Here is a 14,245-nt window from a genome sequence, read left to right on the forward strand (position 1 = left end):
AAATTATTTGTTGTTTGTCTGAAATTCAGGCTTAGCTGAGCATCCTGCATTTTCTGTGGCAGTGCTGAGAATGAAGACGAATGATTTCATTTTTCACACTGTATATTGCATCATTATGTCAGCTGATTAGTTATCCTTCACCAAGGTTGTCGTTTAAGAAAAAATTGTAGGAATCTAATAACAGTTCAATCTCATTAATCCCAGCCTCTCCGATTTAGAATTTTGATTATTTATGCAAGGACCATGCTAAAGTGCACTTTATTCTCATCATGAATGCAGTAAGCCTATTTGTCATTGATAAGAAAAACAAAGCTGAAAGAGAACTATTTATCTCCTTGGGAGACTACAAGTAGTGTAATTACAATGTAATCAGAGGCAATCGTTATTGAGGCTGTGCTTTTCATCTAATAATTACAGATCATTTCTCAACCATTCATTCAAATAAGACAAGACTCTACCAGGCAGAGTCAGGGACAACCACCTCAGTTCCCATGCCCTCTTTGTGTCCCACCTGCCCAGTACGTGGCATGACACAGTGCATGCCTGTCCCACCTGCACAGGCGGTGGACAGTGTGCACCTGCCAGTCTCTCCTGTTCCGTGGTGTTTGTTGTGTTAACCACATAATGCTCACCATTTAGAAGGCGCCCTCTAAATGTTTACTAGTTGAATTAATGAATGCTATCTGCATATGTTAAAATAATCAAGCTGTCTTTGTTTCTACATTTCTCACATCCTTAATTTTAAAAATAATTTGAGCTGGTTCTCTCCCTTGTTCCAAGTTTTAGTATTAAAAGGGAATTTTTGCTAAAGTTAGTTTTCTTGCACAACAGCCATTAAGAGGCTAACACTGAAAATGTGTTTCTCAACTGGCAAGTGTGTTTTCTGAGGAAAGGGGGAGAGGGTTCTGGTAAAATTATACCATGAGCCCCTGCTGTGAGCTGCCCCCCCTCCTAGTGTGGGACCACAGGTCTCAACAGCATCCAGCAGCCAGGGAGATGAGCAGGTTGAGCCTGCAGTCTCCCTTCCCAGCCCCTACTGGCCATGCTCATTTGTGTGTGTGTGTGCATGTGTGCACACTGGCACATGCATGTACAAGCATGTGCCACCTAATGGCCCCATCAACAACAGACCACATATCCTGTCATAGTCCCATAGGAATATAACACAGCCTTGCTGTGCAGGAGGCTAGACCATGTAGGTTTGTGTAGGAACACACACTATGATTTTCACGCAATGACAAAATCACCTAACAACAGTTTTCTCAGAAGGTATCCCTTAGCATTAAGTGATGCATGACTGTACATGTATACACACACACACACACACACATGCACACATACATAAGCTGAAATTGAAACCTAAATATCTTTCAAAGAGATGGAAGGAGATTCTTTTGACTGCATACAAGTATCAGAAATAAAGAAGACATTATTGACTTGCAACAAGTTTACATCTTTGAAACCACATTTGTATTGTTAGAGATCACTATATGCAAGCATCTCAAAGATCCTTAAGAACTGCCAGTGAATTCGGGAACACCCTGAGGAAAATTAAGTGTGAGTGGTTCCAATGCAGAAAGGGAAATGCCAGAATTTCTATCATCCATTTTCTTTTTTTTTTTAAGATTTATTTATTTGAAAGAGTTACAGAGAGAGAGGGAGAGACACAGAGAGAGAGAGCTCCCATCCACTGGTTCATTCCTCAAATGGTCACAACAGCCGGGGTTGGGTCAGGCTTGAAGCCACGAACCAGAAACTTCATCCATGTCTCTCATGGCTGCAGGGGCCCACGCACTTGAGCCATCTTTGGCTGCTTTTCCCAGGCCAGTAGCAGGGAGCTGGATCAGAAGTGGAGCTGCCAGGACTCAAACCCACACTCATATGGGATGCCAGCATTGCAGGCAGCGGCAACCCCTATCCCCAGTCTTGATTGTCATCTAGCTTTGGGCACGGTTAGGGAAAGTGTGTTCCCAGTTTCCACCAGTGCTTCCGTTTCCTCCAGCGGAGAGAGAGTTCATAGGAATCAGGAATCAGAGGTTAACTCTCCTCTCTCTTCCTAATCTTACCCTTATGTCTAAAGTCATCTTCCTAGCGATCTGTGAGAACCAGAGAGGCTTCGCCGAATAGACGCCAGGATTGACACTCAGCTGTGCGTGCGAGCCTCCCTTTTCAGCGCGTTGAGTCCACGGTCCCACTCGCCTTTTTGTTCTCCCTTCTCTCACAGCACCCTGGAAGGGTATTACGTGGACGACGCCCTGCAGGGCCAGGGAGTTTACACATACGAGGACGGAGGCGTTCTGCAGGGCACCTACGTGGATGGAGAGCTGAACGGTCCAGCCCAGGAGTACGACACAGACGGGAGGCTCATCTTCAAGGGGCAATACAAGGACAACATTCGGCATGGAGTATGCTGGATCTATTACCCAGTAAGCCTCGGGACAGTTCAGCTTTGCTACAAAGTGGCACGCTTTGAGACAATACATTGATTCCTGACAGTAAAGAGTAAGATGCATTCTCCCTGTTAGAGCTGGGGACGCTTGAAAGCTAAGAGTCCCCAAAGCTGAGGGCTGAGGCCGGGAACTGATGAGGCTAGCGCTGCTGCTGGCATCCACTGTCCACTTGGATCCCTGGTCCTTGGGTCTACTCTTGATTCTTTTTCAGTATTGTTTCTAGAATGATTTAGTCATGATTGGGACAAATTGGTTTTTTTATACCATGAATAAAGTAAAAAAAAAAAAAATGCATTGCTTTTAATTCCCTAGCCTGCAGAAAGAGATGCTAGAATATTTCATTGTTGCTATGAATTTTATTCTGTTTCTTATATGTAAAATTGAATCCTGCAACTTACAATCTTTTTGGCATCATTACAGTGTTGTTGCTTGGTTTTTACAATCCCGCTCAGTACATTTTAAGGTTTATAGAGCTTAAATTGTGGTGATTAAAATGAACTTGCCTCTGAGTGTTTGATAGCACTTTATGATATTTATGGAGTTTATTAGAGCGAAAAGATACGGTAAAACTCATGGGTGGGAACTAATGCACTCATTTTTGTTTGCATTTCAAATATCCCATCTGTTGCTAGTGAATTTCCAGAAAATGTTTCAGAAAAATAGACCTGAGGAAATATTTTATTTAATATTTTATTTCAGCTAGAAGTTAAGTCAAAATATATTTTTTTGCTTATTCTGAAACCTATCTGCTCATGATTTTAAAATGTTCATAAAAAACAAATTATTTGTAATATGGTTTACAAGAATAGCAGCCCTAGCTAAATTTACTCACACATAATTTTTCTTAAATAAATCATACTCTAGGAAAAGAACACTGTAAAACTTTTTCTAAGAATTGGGGAAGCATTTCCATATGGTCTTGGTAGGATCTGGGATGGATCAAAAGTCGTTGGAGTTCCTACCCAGAAGGAACTAGCAAACAGGAGGTCAGGAAGCTGCAGGTTCTCGTGGAAGCCCGAGACTGCACCGTGAACACCTTGCTGCCAGGTGCTGGGGGCAACCGATATGGCAGGGAAAGAGGCAAACTGCAGGTGGCCAGTGAAGTCCTTGGATGAGATCCAAGATACAATAAGATTGGTGAGCAAGTTCACCTCGCTGAACATGCAGCTCCATTTTAGCCACTAGCCTTCTTTAAAAAAAAAAAAATCTTTATTTATTTGAAGTTTATTTGAAAGGCGGGCTGGGGGTGGGGAGTAGGGAGAGAGATCTTCCATCTGTGGTTCACTGGCTTGGCCAGGCTGAAACCAGGAGCTGGCAACTCAGTGAGGGTCTCCCGTGTGGGGGGCAGGGACCCAAGTACTTGAGTCATCACCTGCTGCCTCCCAGGGTGCACATGGGCAGGAAATTAGATCAGAAGTACCGAGTAGGGGCAGCACAGTGGCGCAGCAGGTTAAAGCCCTGGCCTGCAGTGCCAGCATCCCTTATGGGCGCCGGTTTGAGTCCTGGCTGCTTCACTTCCAATCTAACTCTCTGCTGTGGCCTAGGAAAGCAGTAGAAGATGGCCCAAGTCCTTGGGCCCCTGCACCTATGTGGGAGACTGGAAAGAAGCTCCTGGCTCCTGGATTCAGATCAGCTCAGCTTTGGTCATTGCGGCCAACTGGGGAGTGAACCAGTGGATGGAAGACCTTTCTCTCTCTGGCTGTACCTCTCTCTGTAATTCTGTCTTTCAAATAAATAAATCTTTTTAAAAATTTTTTAAAAAGAAGTACAGAGGAGCCAGGTGCACAAGCAGCACTTAACTGCTGCACCAACTGTCCACTCCTGTTGGGCTTCATGCTTCTTTTATTAACTACCAAGAGAGGAGTCTGCTTTCGGAAGGAAGCACTGGGGGGTTGCAAGCTTTCCAGCTTGTTTTGGTTGATAGCACCTGCTTCATGGCTGGTGTCCGTTGGCAGTTTGGGAAGATGACCACACTCCCTACACTCTGGATTCTGAATAGGTTGAGAAACACTAGACACTAGTGTCAGAGAGCAAGTTGCCAGTTTTATTGTGGTAGTGTTAGCTTGAGAGATATGGCGTGGACCCAAAACCAGAATGGGCTGCCATCCCGTGGACCCATGCCAGATGAGCCAGCATCACACAGAGTCCCTAGATAGCTGCGGGTTCCCCCCAGGGGCAGGGGACCTGCCTCAGGCAGGAGGGCAGGAATGGAGTGGCTGTAAGGATAGCCTGCAGGCACTGCTGGTTCCCAGGACCTGCGAGAGTGTGAGCATGAAATGAAATGGACACGTGGCAGCAGGCAGAGCAATGGGTGTCAGATCCTCCTTCTCAGGATGAGGGGTCCAGAGGAACCCAACGAGCAGAGACTGTCCTGCCTCCCCAGTGCTACTGGGCACTGCAGATGTGCATTTTTTTGTTTTTAAAGATTTATTTATTTATTTATTTATTTGACAGTAGAGTTGTAGACAGTGAGAGAGAGAGACAGAGAGAAAGGTTTTCCTTCCATTGGTTCACTCCCCAAATGGCCGCTATGGCGGGCACTGCGCCGATCCGAAGCCAGGAGCCAGGTGCTTCTCCTGGTCTCCTATGTGGGTGCAGAGGCCCAAGCACTTGGGCCATCCTCCACTGCACTCCCGGGCCATAGCAGAGAGCTGGACTGGAAGAGGAGCAACCAGGACTAGAACACGGCGCCCATATGGGATGCCAGCGCCGCAGGCGGAGGATTAACCAAGTGAGCCACGGCACCAGCCCTAATGTGCATGTTTTTGTGATGTGGAGCCAAAGCAGGAACGAAGAAGGGGAAAAAATGACTCTCCCTACAGAATTTATAAGCTCACTCTAAGGATAGCTTACTTCTTTCAAAAAGAAGCTATGATATAAAGTTTTTAATTAAAAATTCATAACTCCTTTTGGAAAGAAAAAGGGTTTCGGCTTTATTTTTCTGGGCAAAGAAGGCACTTCCTCCAAAAGCCGAAGTGTGAAGGAGCAGAGTATGAGGCCCTAGGAAGACAGACTTCTGCTTGAAGTAACTAGTTTGAATTGATGGCTCACTTACATTAATTACAGCGTAAAAGAAGCACACACTTCCAGCTCGCTTCAGCTCAATAAACAACACTAAGAACCTGAAGGCAGATCGTGCAGGGAGCATCATCCTCATTTATGCGGGGTTGCTCACAATTAACTCAGGGAGGAGAAAGCCATAAATATATCCCTGATGCCCTTTCAGTCCGTGAAAAATTCTTCCAAACGTCTTCCTTTCTATAGAAGTGTGGTGATGCGTTTTTCAACATGTATGATCTTTTTCCTTCAAAAAGCAATTAGACTATGGGAAGCTATAGGAATCATGAACTTGATGTTACTTATTCCTGCTCTCTCTCAATTAGCTGCCTTTGAGACCCCTCCAAAGTAATCCTACAGGACTTTGACTAGCTAACTGATCCTAGATCCTTGAGCTTGGGAAATCAATCGAGCTTTTGAGAGGACATCGTGGCATTACTATTGTTAGACCAAACCCACGATGTTTTAGATTTTCAAAGCTATGCTGTAAGGACCTTCTGAATAGGGGTGGGGCTGGAGGGAGGAAACATCGCTGGCATCCCAAATTAAATTATTCAATACCTTTTTTTGGCATCCCAGTTCAATTCAAAAAGTATGGGCCGGCGCTGTGGCTCAACAGGCTAATCCTCTGCCTTGCGGCGCCCACACACCGGGTTCTAGTCCCAGTCGGGGCACCGGATTCTGTCTCAGTTGCTCCTTTTCCAGTCCAGCTCTCTGCTGGGGCCCGGGAGTGCAGTGGAGGATGGCCCAAGTCCTTGGGCCCCGCACCCCATGGGAGACCAGGATAAGTACCTGGCTCCTGGCTTTGGATCAGTGCGGTGCACCAGCTACAGCAGCCATTTGGGGGGGGGGGGTGAACCAACGGCAAAAGGAAGACCTTTCTCTCTGTCTCTCTCTCTCACTGTCCACTCTGCCTGTCAAAAAAAAAAAAAAAGTATGAATGGAGTGCCAAATGTATCCCTGGCACTGACCAGGATGCAGAAGCAACTGATGGCCTCTGCCCTACCGTACTCAGAGCCTTGGGAATGAAACACACAAAAGAGTTAAACTCTGAAGCAAACCTGACCCCTCTCCTGGAAGGGGCAAAAGGGAGCAGTAAAGAGTGGGAAGAAAGAAGTGATGTGGAAGGGAGTCCAGTTTAGTTGCACTTTTTTTTTTTTTTTCAAAACTACCTTTCCTTTGAACTCTATAAAGATTCAGAGAAGCAGTGTCCACAAGTCCTTTTGGCCATCTCTTAGAAAATGCAGACAATGCTATCTTTACTCATGTACACAAAAAACTCTTCAGTTCAAATTGACCTAAAAGATTTCCTTAATAGATTGCAAATCCAAAATAACGTTGCAGAGTGGGAGCAAATGAATACGGGAACTGAGAATAACAGTTACTGTTTCTTGCCAAACAAACCAACTAGAGAGCTTATCCAGGATCACAAAGCACAGCCTGTCTCTTATTCTCCAAATCAGGCGCACATGCCCCTGTGTCTAGAACTTTCTAGCAGTGTGTGTCAGGTTGGGGCCGGGGTTGGGGGCGTTGGTTGAGAAGATATGTTTCATGTGGTTGGATCTGTAGCAAGACTCAACCCACCATCATTTGCTCTCACTTCTCCAAGTTACTTCGGATTTTGCATGTGAAAAGCTCAAGGTTGTCAACAGCTGTAACAGTGGTCACATTAACAGTGGGAGTGCAGAAGAGAATGCTCCTGGGCTCGTGTCTGGAGATGAATACTATACGTAATATTGTCTGGTTTTTGGCTTCTCCCACCAGGATGGAGGCAGCCTTGTGGGAGAAGTAAACGAAGATGGGGAAATGACGGGCGAGAAGATAGCCTACGTGTACCCTGATGAGAGGACCGCACTCTACGGGAAGTTCATTGACGGAGAGATGATAGAAGGAAAACTGGCCACGCTTGTGTCCACTGAAGAAGGCAGACCTCACTTCGAGCTCATGCCTGGAAGTAAGTCCGCGGGGCTCTGATTCCAAAGCAGGCTGCCAGCACTTGACAGACGTTCCGTTTCTTCTCGGGATAGTTCGCTTTAGCGCTGTCGGAGGGGGGAGTCAGCTTTGGCTGCAGAGCAGGCTCCTCAACAGGCTTCCTGCAGCAAACACAGCCTTGGCCGAACTCGGAACTCCTGGGCAGGTTTGTGTCTGCTCTGAAGGGCCAGTGGCAGTCTGGGGCAGGGCTTCTCAGGGTGGATCACAGCAGTGTCGGAGCTAACGCAGGCGCCTGTGATGCCTTTTAAAGCCTCCCCTGGGAACTGACACTATGTCACTTTTACCCCTTCCCGTGGGTCTGAGCAAGTCCAGTGGCCGACCAAGCCGAACACTGGTGAGGCAGGGCAAGTCCTCCATGCACTTCAGTAGATGTTGAAAAGTCACGTGACAAGGGGCACAGATACATGATTCTAGCAATGGGAAGGAGTAAAGAAAGAACCACAACAATTCAGTCAATTGCAAATGGCTATTTCCCTAAAAGACCTGAACTATGATTTGATGATACTAAAGAATCAAGCCAGATTGGTACAAACTGCAAAGTTGACTCAACCTGAGCTCTACCTGGAAAAAAATAAATGCATGCTCATACCCATGCCCTCCTTGGAGCCCAGGTCTTGCTTGGAGCGCATACTCCACACATGCACGAACCCAGCTGAATCCATAGTGGGGGAAAATCCTGTTTCCTCTTAGGGGCACAACATGCCACAGTGAAACATTTTCCTGAGTCTACAATTGCTTACTGTAGAAAATCAGGAAAATTTTTTAAAAAATGAAAATTTTGCATTCCAAGTGGCACAGCATAAGAAAGCTGTATGACTTGGTCTGAGTCATTGCAAACCATTTATGACCCAAATTAGATTACAAGGAGAAAGAAGTGGAAAAGGTAACAAATCTATCATCTTCTAGGCTTAAGGAATATTTAGCAACTTGGAATCTGAAGGAGAGTCTCCAAAGGAAGAGTGTCCAAAAATGGGAAAGCTAGCATTGTATTTAGGTCCAATTTCAGTTGCTTTAAATGTCTCAGGTTTTTTTCTTTTTTCCAAGTTAGAAATTGAGGCAGTCCAAATGCAATGTGGGTTTCTGGATTGGATCCTGGAACAGAAAAAGGACGTTAGTGGAAAAAGTGGTGAAATCTGAATAAAGTCTGGAGTTTGGTTCATAGTAATGTCTCTGTTGGTTTCTTAATTTTGACAAATGTATCATGGGAATGTACGAACTTAACACTGGGAGAAACAGCAAGGACTCTCTGTACTATCCTTGCAACTTTTCTGTATATTTTAAATTATTCCAAGATGAAAAGTGTATTTTTAAAAAGGAAGCAGTAATCTTTGAACTACAGATTCTAATGCCTGTGCTCTTGACATCTGCTGTGAAAGGAGACAGCGTTACAGTGTTTAGAAACAAGGTGACTTGGGATGGGGAGGAACCCAGCTGGTGATGCCAATTTTAAAACTTCAAAAGTGACAGCATGTTTGGTGCCAAGAGCCTGAACCTAAGAGTTGCCTAATCAGAGTCCCAGCTCTCTAACATTTACTGTGTTATGGTCTTGAGCAAGTTATTTATTCTTTTTTTAAAAAAGATTTATTTTATTTATTTGAAAGACAGTTACAGAGAGAAGCAGAGACAGAGAGAAAAGTCTTCCATCTACTGGTTCATTCCCCAGATGGCCACAACGGCCAGAGCTGCGCCAATCTGAAGCCAGGAGCCAGGAGCCAGGGGCTTCCTCCAGGTCTCCCACGTAGGTGCAGGGGCCCAAGGACTTGTGCCATCTTCTACTGCTATCCCAAGCCATAGCAGAGAGCTGGATTGGAAGAGGAGCAGCTGGGACTAGAACTGGCGCCCATATGGGATGACGGCGCTTCAGGCCAAGGCGTTAACCCACTGTGCCACAGTACCGGCCCCTCCAATTACTTTTCTTTAACTCCTGGTTGCAAATAGAAAACACCTTGTTCACTGTCATATAAGACCAAAAAGAAAAAAAAAAAAAAGGATTTCTTGGCAGGACTCTAGCAGGTCTTGGTAATTTTAAGGAAACTTCACACAACTTGGAATTGAAAGGGTCAGGAGCCTTGCTGTTTTGGGTAACCCTGAAGAAGCATGGTGTAGGCCTAGTTCTGTCCCAGTCCTTCCTCCCACTGATCAGCCAAAGAATGAGGGTCCCACAGGAGTCATGTGGCCATGAGGACTGATGGCTGGGAGAGGAAAGAGACTATGTAAATAGCTCATCTAAAGCACGCCCCACCTCCACCCCGGCTTCTGCCAGCCCTTTCTCTTGGTGCTTGTGGAGCGGCAAATTGCATCTAGTTCTCTGCTTACGTCAGCAGATTTTCTCACTTAAGCTTCAGGGTGGAATTTCTTCTCACCTCTTCATTCGCCTAGGCAGGAACTCCTTTCGCTGGCCCACCCCGCTCCATCTTGAAGGCTGAGCTCCCCTCCAAGACTTGGCGTTGGCCAAGAGAAGGAATGGATCTAGTCAAAAGCCCAGGATAAAGTCCTGGACACAGGAAAGGAGCAGAAGCAAAGGATGTGCCCTGTGCACGTGCCAGGGGGTAGAGTGGGGGTCAGCACACACTGGAAAGAGGGTACCCATCCACGGCTCCTGTGCGTCCTTGCTTGGTCCCTGACAGCCCTGGGGCACGCAGCCCGGCTCTGATGAGAGTGTTCATCTCAGGAAGTACATGGGGTTCCTAGGAGAGTTTCCACATGGTGGAACAGAGAGTCCACACAACAGTTGAGTTGTTAAAAAGGTTTTTAGAAACAAATTCACAGGACTGGCACTGTGGCATAGCAGGTTAAAGCCATGGCCTGTGGAGCCAGCATCCCATATGGGCACTGGTTTGAGTCCCGGCTGCTCCTCTTCCAATCCAGCTCTCTGCTATGGTCTGGGAAAGCAGTAGAAGATGGCCCAAGTCCTTGAACCCCTGCACCCACATGGGAAACCCGGAGGGAGCTCCTGGTTCCTGGCTTCCAATCAGCCCAGCTTTGGCCATTGTGGCCATTTGGGTAGTGAATCAGTGGATGGAAGACCTTTCTCTTTCTCTCTCTCTCTCTCTCTCTCTCTACCTCTCTACCTCTCTACCTCTCTACCTCTCTGTAACTCTGCCTTTCAAATAATAAATAAGTAAATCTTAAAGCACACACATTCACACGAAATTCCATACCTGGACTGTGTGCATGTCTGTCACCAATTTGCTCTTAGAATTGTGCCTCCTCTAGTCTCTGCCCTGCCTTTAGTGCAGCGGTGTCTGCCCCCTGCAGGCTTCTGTCTGGATTGGACCACAAAGAGTCCTGTGGTCTCGCACAAAGAGAGGGAAGGGAGTAGCGTGAAGCCCTCATTGTGTCGGGTAGTGCCTTCCACAGTAGCCTTGTCGCCTCCTGGTTCCATCTCCCACCAGGAAGGTGCACCGTAGCTCCAACCGCGCCAGCTCTGGAGGCGTGGGCACATGCTTCCTCCTTTGGTCTTTGGCTTAGGTGGCACCTTTGAGTTCCTGCCTGTTTCCGTCCAACTCCTCGGTTCTTCCATTCCCTGTACAACCCCATCAAATCCTGTCTTTTGAAATGCATGGACTGTTACCTAGTTAGACCCTAGGGTTGTTTTCTAACTTTCAATTTGAAGCATTAATTTGGGTTTGGGTTGTAAAAAAACAAACAAACAAACAAACAAAAAACCCAGAAACAGGAACTGGAGACCCCTGAGGGATTGATTAGTAGAGTTATCAGTGATGCCTTAGCGCTCCCAATGCTTGACTTTGCAGGAGCGAGCCCTCTAATTGCCGATCTCAGCTCCCTCTTTGTTAGCCTTCAGAGCACTGGATGTCTTGGTGGTGCTCGGTGAGGATTCTCTAGGGCTGATTCTTTGAGGAGAGCCAATGGTTATTCTAAGACAGTTGTGTACCTCAGTTTCGGGAATAAATTACTCACTGGCTCCGGCACTACTTTCAGAGGAGTGTGACGACTTCGTTAATGCGTTAGCAAAGGCAGTGCTGCCCTTAGTTCTAGCAAGGCTGAACATCTGTTCTGAGCGCTAGGGACTCCTGCCTGGGCTCAGTTGTTGAATTCTGCAGACCATAAAAAAAAAAAAAATTAAATGCATTACCCAATTTGATCTGACCAAAGAGATCTCAAAATTTCATGATAAAGCCTTTTCTTGATTAAAAATGTTAAGTACCCAAGCATCTTTCAAATCAGTTGACTCAAGAAAACCCAAAAGCAAATGGAGATTTTAAGAGATATGGCTGATGGCTATTGGTTAAGACCTAAAAATAAAACCCAAGAGTGACTCTGAAAGCTAGTCGCTTAAGTTGAAGAATTTCATTCTGCTTGGTGTAACTTGAATGGCATTTTTCGCTACTTAGCTCTTTTTTCTCTCAGGGATAGAGAAAACGCTTTCACTGCCCCGTGCACTTGGACTGACATTGTTGTTTGTTTTCAGGCTCCGTGTACCACTTCGACAAGTCGACTTCTTCCTGCATCTCCAGCAACGCTCTGCTTCCAGACCCTTATGAATCAGAGAGGTACTTTCCTCCTTGTGGTTTTCACCATTTGTGTGAGGCGAAACCGCCCCAGTCGGGGGAACTAGCCTACCTCTGGGGCTCTCCTGCCCAGACCAAGCTCCTTGCAAATGTGCCTTTTTCCTCTGCAAGTCCTCCAAGTAAATACGCACATAGTCTGAGCAGAGCCGTTTTGCTTCCATGCAGAATCTGTCCCTGTAGCAGGATTTCTCCACCTGTCCAGCACAGCCCAGCCCAGTGGCAGTCCCGGGATGGAAGTCTGGCTGGGAAGAAACATGGGCCTGCCACGCCCTGTCCACGTGCGCCTTTGATGTGGGTTAGGGTGCTTTAATTTTTCCCTCCAGGTCCTTGCTTCCCAGAGACAAGCATTGCAAGTACAGACACGTATAAGATACAAAAAATAGGAGCAAAATGTATTCCAAAGGTGAGAAAGTGAACACACATGTAAGCGTGGGTTACCGCCCATAGAGATAGACCCATCGTGACTGGGTGCTGGGCCAGAGGATTGCCAGAAGGGAGGTAGGGTGGAGGGAGGGGAGACAGAGGACATCTGGCAGCACCTCCAGCCCTGGTCTGTGGAAAGAGAGAGAGAGACAGAGACAGAGACAGAGACAGAGACAGACCCTGTCAGTTGACGGCCTCTTTTAAGAGGGAGGGGATGGTGCCTCTACAGGCATGAAGCCACTTAGGAATTATATGGCACCTCCTCCCCAAGTTCCACCTGGGAGCTTGATGTCCATATTTTTATGGTATCCTCCCTTTAGGGCCCGGATGAAGCAGATGCAACCCTGGAAAGGGGGCATTTTGTTTCACAAGTTGGAGGATAGTATTACAAATGGGGGCTTGTGACTTCCAGCTCAGCAGACCTAAATGAACTTCCTGCCTACCCTGCGTCACCCTTCTTAGGGCTCCAGGGCTGCAGTTTATGCAGCAGTCCCTCTGTCCCCTGGGGAGCACGTCACACTCGCTAAAGCTGTCCCCTACACATCCAGAGCCCTCCTTATCTTCCATGCCCAGCAGAGGGGTCTGGAACCCAAGATAATTTCTTTATCCACTTAAGAAAGGACAGGAGTGAAACAAAGGAGGTGTGAGACACATAAAGATTCCAGCTTGTAAGGGACACGTTTCCGATTCTGGAAGCTCACTCCCAGAGTGTCCAGCCTGTGCCATTTCCTCTCGTGCCTACGGCACAGCTGAGGTCCCGCTCCCCATGGCTTTTTTCTGCTACCCTGCCTGGGTAGCACTGGGTCTGTTTATAGTAAAGAACTCTCCAAGGTGGGTTTTCTGTCGACTTTGCTCTTTGTAATAAGCATGTATTGCCTCCCATTCCATTTCTATTTCTATTACCATCTCAGAAATAGGGCTCTTCCCTTGTTTGACTAACAGGGCTGACTCTACAATGTCACAATGAATAAGTGGCCTCTTTTCTGGACATGAGACTCTGGCCCAGTTACAGAGGGATGTCTGGTCTCTTTGTTAGCCTCAAACAACACAGTCCATAGTTGCATGTGTCCGTCTTTCCTGTTAGCATTGTTGTGATGACGCTGCCTAACGGTATCTTGCTAACCACTGCTGCTTTACAAAAGCAAACATTTTCTTTTATGCTCCTGGTCCTATGGGTTGGCTGGAGTTCAGCCTCTTTTGACTGGGACCAACTAGGCTCAGCTGGATTGGGCTGGACTCCAGGCTTCAAGTCGGGTTCAGGTCTGTTTCACATGTCTTCATTCCAAGATTCCGGCTACAGGAGCCGCTGTCCCCTTGGGCATGTTCTCCTCCTGGAAACAGTGGGAACTCTGGGGGTGGGCGTAGTGGGGCTGGCAGAGACCTGCCTCGCCTCTCAACACCAGACACACAGCATGCAGTGACTTCCGCTGGGCTCCACTGGGGAGCAGGCAGGAAGTCAGAAGGGCAGGGATGCAACCCCCGCCCCACCACCACCACCAAGATTGCATGGTGCAGGGGCAGGATGTCCTAGGATCTCCCAAAAGTTCATGAAGAATTCGTATTGTGAAAAAGCTATGCATGGGGCTCAAAAATGTTTTCCACCAAAATAAACTTATCTTTTAATGCTATTTTTCCACTAATGTTTTGAAGTTCCTTCCTGTACTTCTGTCACAGGGAAAGTAGAGCGCTGGAAGCAATAATTCAGTCTTTCATTTCACAAAATAAGCCTAAGGTCCATGTAACAAAAATTATATGTCCAGTTCCTGCCAGGTGCCGGGACATCTACTGTCT

General features: G+C 46.8%; 1 protein-coding gene across 1 annotated transcript in view; it reads left to right on the top strand.

The window, feature by feature from the left end:
- The window catches only part of SETD7 (SET domain containing 7, histone lysine methyltransferase), a 48,963-nt gene that overhangs the window by 19,347 nt on the left and 15,371 nt on the right, over positions 1-14,245 (top strand). Inside the window, exons 4-6 of the mRNA XM_017347335.4 lie at positions 2,225-2,426; positions 7,272-7,461; positions 11,932-12,013. Of these exons, the coding sequence (XP_017202824.2) occupies positions 2,225-2,426; positions 7,272-7,461; positions 11,932-12,013 (474 nt within the window). The remainder of the gene's footprint in view (positions 1-2,224; positions 2,427-7,271; positions 7,462-11,931; positions 12,014-14,245) is intronic.

The sequence above is a fragment of the Oryctolagus cuniculus genome, chromosome 8, assembly GCF_051225735.1.
Source record: "Oryctolagus cuniculus isolate XC-2025 breed Fujian yellow rabbit chromosome 8, ASM5122573v1, whole genome shotgun sequence".
NCBI lineage: Eukaryota > Metazoa > Chordata > Mammalia > Lagomorpha > Leporidae > Oryctolagus > Oryctolagus cuniculus.